The 7,950-nt window shown below is 61.1% G+C and overlaps 1 protein-coding gene across 2 annotated transcripts in view; it reads left to right on the top strand.

The window, feature by feature from the left end:
* TAFA5 (TAFA chemokine like family member 5) overlaps positions 1–7,950 on the top strand; it is a 102,163-nt gene that overhangs the window by 41,377 nt on the left and 52,836 nt on the right. Inside the window, exon 3 of one of the 2 annotated variants that reach the window (XM_027775341.1) lies at positions 5,849–6,985. The exons of the other annotated variant lie outside the window; for it this stretch is intronic. Within the exon in view, the coding sequence (XP_027631142.1) occupies positions 5,849–6,054 (206 nt within the window). The 3' untranslated portion in view covers positions 6,055–6,985. Of the gene's footprint in view, positions 1–5,848; positions 6,986–7,950 lie in introns of those variants that run through there. 2 annotated transcript variants of the gene reach the window in all.

Raw genomic sequence — 7,950 nt, 5'->3', positions numbered from 1 at the left:
GCCGGGCGCCTGGCGGCCACCGTTGTGTGAGGTGACAGCGGCCAACACTGGGAGTGGGGGTGTGCCCACAGCGTGCGTCCAGGCACGGCCCTCGTTCCAGGTGGGGGCTGAGATGCAGCTCCGGGCCGCTTCGCTCTTAGTGGGGAGGTGGTGGGAGTCAGGCCAGGTGTGTAGCCACTGGCCCACCCCAGCTCTGGTGCTGTCTGCTGGGAGGCTGAGCGCCCAGCCAGGGCTGTGGCCACGGGATGGGTGGCCACACCCTAACGGCAGGCCCGTGCGCACCTGGGTTCCGTGGCGTTGGAAGGGAGAGCCCTCCGGCCAGCTGTCCTGCGGGTACTTCCGGGTCCTGCTACTCCCTTGTTGGGGCCAGCAGCCACCTGCTGTTCGACGTTTACTCGCGGGCACGAGGTCTCGGCACGTCCTGCTCGGAGCTGGAGTCCACTGGGTGCCCCCTCGTGGAGTCCCCTGGCTCTAGGGAGCTCAGCTCAGACCAAGGAGAGCGAGCCCTGCATTCAGAGGGCCCTGCATGTGTGCCCAGGGTTGGCGGGGCGCGGGGACTAACTCCTGCCTTCTGGGGCACCTGGAGCGGCTCCAAGTTCTCATGGACAGAAGGTCCTGACATTTCCGGGCAGATGCAGCCCAGCACGGCAGAGGGAGAGCAGGGCACTCTGCCAACCCCACAACCACTGCCGGGCTCTTCCTCTGTCCCTTCCCGTGGGAAGCATATGGTCTCGGCCTAAGCTGGAGTACAAAGGTGCTGGTGGCAGTCAACACTGACAATCCGGGAAGGCTTCCTGGAGGAGCTGGGCACTGTCTGGAGAAGGGCCGCCCTCATCTGCTGTGGCTCAGTGGACACAGCTTTTGCTTTAGGTTCCTGGGAACCTTTTGGCAGCAGGTGCACTGCTGGGCACTGCTCCCTAAAGGGCCAGCGGGCAGTCCAGTTCTTAGAAATCGAGGGCATCTGTACATCTGGGTCTTAGTCACCCCGTGCGGCTGCAGCAGGCAGCTGAGACAGAGCGGCCTGTGAAGGGTGGAGTTGGTTTCTTGTGGTTCCGGAGGCTATGAAGTCCAGGGTCAAGGAGCTGGCACTGGCTGGTGTCCGGCGAGTCCCGTGTCCTCCGCAGTCGAGGAACCCCGTGTCCTTGCTTGGCAGAGTGCAGGAGAGCCGAGCTGTCCACCACACGCAGGTATAGCTGTGTCCATCTACGAGCAGCGGGTGCAGCCCCCTGCCCTGAATACCTCCCAGCGGCCCTCCTCCCAACACCCCTGTGCTGGCCACAACCTGGGCTCCAGTGCGTGGGCATCGGGACGTGTTCAGGTCCCAGCAGGTTAGAAACATGCGTGCCCTGGGCAGCTGAGCGTCCTGGGGCCGACACACCGCTTCCTGAACTGCGGGCAGGTGTGGGCGGGGCTCAGCCCACTGGCTCCCAGCCAGGCTGACCTGGTTCAGTGTTTCCTGCTTTCGGGAGCCTGGCAGGACCCAGGGAGTGGAGCTGTCCGTTTGCACTCACTGTGGGGGCTGTTTGTTAAATTTTCAGAGAATTTGCGAGATCACTGGAAAGCACAGCTTCTATTAAAAATTGAGTTATATAAACTTACCTTTAAACACGTTGTAGTAAAAGCAAAGGTACCCTCCCGAGTACACCGTTACAGAGCAGAGCAGAGCAAACGCAAATCGAGCAAAAGAAAGCCTCATTATTGGAGTGAAATAAAAAGTGGAGAGTAGAAAACAGTGAAAGTCCCCTAAAGCGAAAGCCAGTTCTTTGGAAGGTAAAACTGACAAACCTCAGTGAGCTGAGATGGGGCGGGGGTGGGGGGGACGGGACAAGGCTCAGGACCGCTCAGTGAAGAGGGGACTTACACGCGCCTTAGAGGAATGAGCGGGTCAGAAGGACGCTGTGAACAACTTGGGCCACACATCAGAGAACTTGGATGGAACTGACGCATGCTCGCTGCAGACACACTGCCAAAGCTGACTCGGGACCTAGGGAGTCTGTATGGACCCACGGCAAGTTACGGCACATCCGCGATCGAAACCTTCCCAGTCGGAGAAGCCCAGGGCTGCACGGCTTCGTGGAGTTTTACCAAACATTCGAAGACATGACAGCAGTCCTTGACTACCTCTTCTCTAACAGATGGGCGGGAACACGCCTTAACTCACTCTCGGGGGCTAGTGTTGCCCTGACACCAGCAGGATGGGCGGACACAGCACAGCGTGACTGCGGTCTCAGGGGGCCCCCAGGCCTCAGCAAAACACTGAGGGGTTTCCTGAACCCAGTCCAGCCACATAACGGGTCGCACCCCACGACCAGGCAGGCTTATCTCTTCAACATAGTGAAGACCAGTCATCACGGCGCACCTGTCAGTAGAGAGTGACATCACATGATCACGTCATACCTGCAGAGAAGCGATTTTTTTCTACTTTTTTTTTTTTTTTTGAGAAGTTTTCGCTATAGGACGCGTGCGCTCGCCAGACAGACAGAGAGAGACATAGAGACAGAAAGCGAGAAATCCCCCCCCAGGGGAGATGGTCACGCCGCAATCCCTTCTCCTCCATTCTCCTCTCGGGATCCTGGGCACGCACGCACATGCACCCGGCGTGAGTTCTAAGCCACCGGGTCCGGGACGCGAACCGCGGTCAACTACGTGGGAATCCAGCAACATAGCCATTACCCTAACTGCTGGTTCCCCAGAGAAGCGATTTTAAAGCCCGGCACCCTTTTACAGTGGAAGGCCTCGGCACGCTAGGAAGGGAGGGGGCTGTGTAACGAGTAACGAGAGTGTCTCCGAAGCACCTGCACTCAGCACGCTCACTGCCGAAGACGGGATGCTCGCCCCAAGCTCAGGACCGAGATGAGGCCGCCGCTCTCCTCCCTGAGCTTCGCATCATGCTGGGAGTTCTAGCCGGACTGCTGAGGCGAGCACCAGGACTGGAGGGTGACGTGCCGTTGCGGGAAGGACACCAGGGGGTGCGTGCACATGGCCGTCCTCAGGGCCGCGGGAGGGACACCAGGGGCAGGTTGCAGGATCAGCACGCACAGGCGCGTGTACTTCTCCATGCCGGTAGTGAACGCCCGAAACAACACTGAGAAAGCAGGAGCACTTACAGTGGTGCACGCGGGCCGGACTCGCAGGTAAACCTAGTGGAGGAGATGCGGGACCGGGCACCGATTGGCGACAGCTGGGCCGAGGCTGCGTGTGGGGCCCCGCCCTGGGCCAGGCCAGCACGTGGGTCCTTCTCTGAGGCGCCACACGGTCACTTCTGCCATGCTCAGCACATGGTCCCCGGGGCTGTCTCTCCAGGACGTGTCGTACGCCAGCACGGACCCTTTGCCAGCTGTGGTGGGGCTCCATGGGTGTCTGCCCCTGAGTCCCGACACCACCAAAGTGCCTGGCTGGAGCAGGTTTTCCAGAAGGACTACCGTCTTCACGGAGGCGTGTAGAACCCGCAGATCCCCCGAGCGCAGGGACGCTGTTGTATCTGAGGGGGATGCAGCCCAGGTCCCCAGTGGCATTTAAAGTGTCTCGTGTGCCCCGTGCTGACAGTGTAGCACATTGCAATCAGCTTGAAAATCATCAGCATTTACAAGAAGAAATTGCTTCGAAACCTCTCGGAGGAAGTCCTCTCCAGGAGACCAAGGGCCGATGCCGGGGCACCGACGCCAGAGGGCTACCTTTGTCTTTCCCCATACGCCGGGGGCAGCACGGACGCCACCTGCTGGGGGCTGGTCACACCCTGCTCCTGCTGCGGCCCACGAGGAGGTGCTGGACCCTGCCGTCGCCTGGGCCTGACCGCGGACATTGGCACTGTCTTGGCCACGGTGAATGGACCCCACTGCCCTGTCCCCGTGGGAGGAGGCTGACAGTGCACACGCCCCTGCTCTAGTTGGCTCCCTGGGTCGAGCTTACCGTGGGCAGCTTCCAGCCATCCCGGCACAAAGCCATGTCCGACATGAGCCACCATCCTGTGGACAGGAAGCCATGGTCAGGGCGTGTGGGGGCCCTGCTATCCTGGCTCCTCTCGAGGCTTCCCACAGCCACCTTACCATTTCCACAGACACCCACCGAGGGGAGCTTTGCTGTCAACCCCTGTCGATGATGGGGCCCGGGGCCTCCTGGACAGGGAGCCTGTCCCGGCCACACAGCTGGAGCGTGGGTTCTGGGTGCTTCAGGTCCAAGTGGAAAGGGCTTCCTCCTCCTGAAGTGCCCTGCAGCTCTGAGCTGGCCCATACCTGGGATGTGGGGTACAGGGGAGAGAACCTCAGCGTGGTCTCGCAGGCCCCCAGGGGACAAGAGTAAAAGGCCTGTGCGGCCCCTGGAATGTGCTGGACACAGAGGCAGCTTGTGACACAGCCAGAGGAGGCAGCCACCATAGCTGAGGAGGGCTTCTTGGAGGCAGTGACATCCAGCCTGACGTCTGAACAGGTGGGTTCCCTGGGCAGCACGTGCGGGGAACTGCTGGCCTCTGGGTGGCAGATGTAGCCGAGGCCAACACCGCCTTCCCTGCCCGCACTGAGGGCTCCACTCCAGCCGGCCTGGCTTTTCCTGTCCACGGCACCCAGAGTCATGGCCGGGCTCTAGGGCTTTGGCGAGTGGACTTTAGCATGGCCACTGTGGGCCAGCCCAGTGGAGCCTGCGACCTGCATGGGCATGTGTGCTGCCCAGCCACCTTGCCCGGGGCCTGGCAGACACCAGGCTGAGCCCAAGACAGGACACAGAGCTGCTGGACTCACAGGCCGCGTCCTCCCTGCAGACCCACGGGATGCCCTCTGGAGGAGCCCAGCTTTGGCCAAGGCCTCAGGCACCGTTACAGCACCAGGCTCAGTGGGGGAACCCATGTCAGGGAGGGCCTCCTGGAGGCAGCAGCTCAGCCACGGACGGAGTACTCTGAGCCGGCTCTGGTCTCCGTGCAGCTGCCTGCCTGCTTCTCTCCTTGACTCCATTACCAAGGGGCCCTGTGGCTGTCCCTCCTGGCTCAGGGACAGAGACGAGGGGCTGAGGACCTGCACCCCGGCCGCCAGCGTCCGCCAGCGTCCTGAGCAGAGGCCTTGTTAGAGAACACGAGACCCTCACGCTGCCCTTGACGGTCTTTCGGATTTCAGACAAAATTAGTCACCTGATGAAACTGAATCAGAGCCCAGGACATCTTAGAGGCAGTCACTTTATTTTGATCTTGGAAAATGCTTCAACCTCATGAAGGTGTGGGGCGTGTACAAGCGGCGTGGGCAGAGCTGTGGCTGGGCACCACCGGCCACCTGGACATGGCTCTGCATGGGCCCCGTGCTCCTAAATGACAGGCCACCTCCTCAGGCGTCTCTCTGGGCCACTGCCCAAGCACCACTCCCACCCCGGGTCTGCCTGAGCATCCTATGTGCTGTCCTTCAGTGTCCCACCACGCTGGGCCCGTCTGGGCCATCGGGGTGGTGTGTGCTCTGGAGACGGGGAGCCGCTTGGGCCTGAGCGCTTGCTCAGGCTGTGGCAGTGACTAGCCCAGGCTGCCGGTCCCTGGAGACAGTCCCTTCCTGTGGGCACCTGTTCTTGGTCCCTGCCTCAGGACACTACTCAGCGCCATGTGAGAGGTACAGGCCTAGCCTCGATCCCAGCACCCCTGGAGTCGGGTGGAAGGGGACGGGGGCTGCTATGGGAGCGGGGGAAGCTGGCCTGCCTTGGCCTCAGTCTCCACGTCTGCAAAGCGGAGGCGAGGGTGTGCCCCCTTCAGCCGGTTTGCAGAGAGGGGACCGTGGCGGCTGGCCCTGGAGCGCAGGCTCTGGAGCACCGTAACCCAGGCTGGGGTGCTGGCAGCCTGGGGCAGGGGCCGATTCTGAGTGGGGTGCCCGTCTGTTCACAGAACACCTGACACGGCGACCCCCGCAGCCAGTGCGCACGGCTGGTGAGCCCCGGCTCCGTGGTGTGCTGCCGATCACATGTGCTCCAGGCGGCGCCGGCCCTGGCCCGAAGATGAGCTCACCACGCAGAGCACGAGTGCGGCATGGTGGGCTGGGTGGGGAGGGCAACGTGGGCTTCACTGCCCACATGCAGCACAGCCTACCCTGAGACGTGGCGGCTCGCCCTGGGCCTCCTGGGCATCTCCCCCTGTCGGACCTCCTGCCAGCCTGTCCTCTGCCTGGCTCACAAAAGAGGCCATGGGGCGAGTGGCTCACACATGGGCCCAGAGAGCGAAGCGGTGCCTCCCCACCCAGCCTCCCGCCAGCATCTCGGTGCTCCCCCACAGCCCCTTGTGCCATTCAGCCATCCAGTTGTCAGATGTCTGAGCATCTTGCTGAGCCCTCTCTGCTCCTGGACCCCGAGATGGAGTGTGGGGAGCCTGGGCCTGTGGGGGTTCAAGGTCATGGCTCGGGATAGGCAGGCCTGGTGTGGCCTTGGGTGTGGTTTGGTTGAGCCTCAACTTTTCGTCTTTCTAGGGGTCACAGCCAGTGACTGGGCAAAGCCTGCACCTGCACTTGGGGAGAGAGTGTATTCATACCCCAAGTCCTGGCACAAACCAATTGGAGCAGGCTGACTCGGAGGACCCACACTGGGTGGAGAGCCTGCTGGGGTTGAGTAGCCCCATCTGCAGGTCCATGCCTGGCTGCCCAGTTACCAGTCCACCTCCTGGCTTGAGGCTGTGCATGAGGCAGTGTGGCCTATAGACCTGGCAGAGTGGACAGTGAATCCAGAGCAGAAGCTCTTGGACCCAGTGGCTTGGGCTCTGCTGCCTCCTGCTGACAGCAGCAGAAATTGCAGGCATACTTAGGAAGCAAGTACATTTCTCCATGCTCGTCTGCGGGATCCCTCTCAAGACCCCTAGAAGGGCCTGAAACTGTGGATAGCACTGAACCCTGTGTGCGCCGTGCTTTCCCTATACACATAAACCTGTAACGAGCTTTGATTTCTAAATTGGGGACAGCAGGAGATTAATGATAACGAATGATGAAGGAGTTGACAGTCACAACACATACTGAAATAAACTTGTGTCAGTGTGGTCCCCCCACCTGTATTTTCTTTTTCTGTATTCATCTATTTTTGGACCTTGGTTGACCATTGGTAGCAGAAACCATGCAAGTTAGTGAATTGAGACCACTGTTTCCTCTCTGAGAGCTGGCGTTGGCACCTGAAGAGTGTCAAAAGACGTCCCCAAACCATGGCCACGTGAACACACCGTGTCTCATGAAGTGGTCTCCCTCTTGCCTTCGGGCCTTCTCTGCTGACCCTGTGACTGTCCATCCGTACGGTTATTGGATTCACACACGCCTGTGTAGACATGAGCAGAAGGCATTGCATAGTTCTATTTAGGACTTAGAAATCCAAAATGGAGTGGAGACGGTGCACAGACCATGGGCAGGCCTCAGGACGCTGACCCAGCCAGCTCTCCCCCTCCCCCAATGTTGTGCTGGAGCGAACTCCCATCATGAGACCTGCCTGTTCCGGAGCGCCCTGCAGGTCAGGGAGGCAGCCTCTCCGCTCTTCACCTCGGGCTTCACAGTGCCCGCGAGCTGTCCGGACACAGCACGCTCGGTGCTTTGCTGCTTTGCTGTGGGATCTCCGGGACAACCACCGCACCATGCCTGCTGTGCTGCTGGTGGTGGCCAGGCGAGCGGCCGCAGTGCCGTCTTCAGTGGGCGTGTGTGCTCGCTCATCCTGGGCACCCACCTGCAGGCAGCAGGGTAGGACTCAGCCCCTGCAGGTCCTGCCCACCTCCCTCCGGGGGACGGCTGCCCGGTGGTCCCTGCAGGCCAGTAGATGAGGCCTGCTTGGGTGCGACTAAGAAGAGCTGGGGGAGTGAGCTTCCCCGCAGTCACCCAGCAGTGGCTCCAGCCATGTGGGTAATTTCCGGGAAACTGCACCCAGCCCTGTCGGGAAGCTCCATGGGATAGGGAGGCAGGTCAGATCCCTGCTTCCTGGAGAGAGGCGGCAAACCCCGCCCCACCTCTCCCTCGCCCTGCAGGGATT

This window comes from Tupaia chinensis, unplaced genomic scaffold (genome assembly GCF_000334495.1).
Source record: "Tupaia chinensis unplaced genomic scaffold, TupChi_1.0 Scaffold000548_1, whole genome shotgun sequence".
NCBI lineage: Eukaryota > Metazoa > Chordata > Mammalia > Scandentia > Tupaiidae > Tupaia > Tupaia belangeri.
Note: the sequence above shows the minus strand (reverse complement) of the source record. Positions and strands in the feature narration are given on the sequence as shown.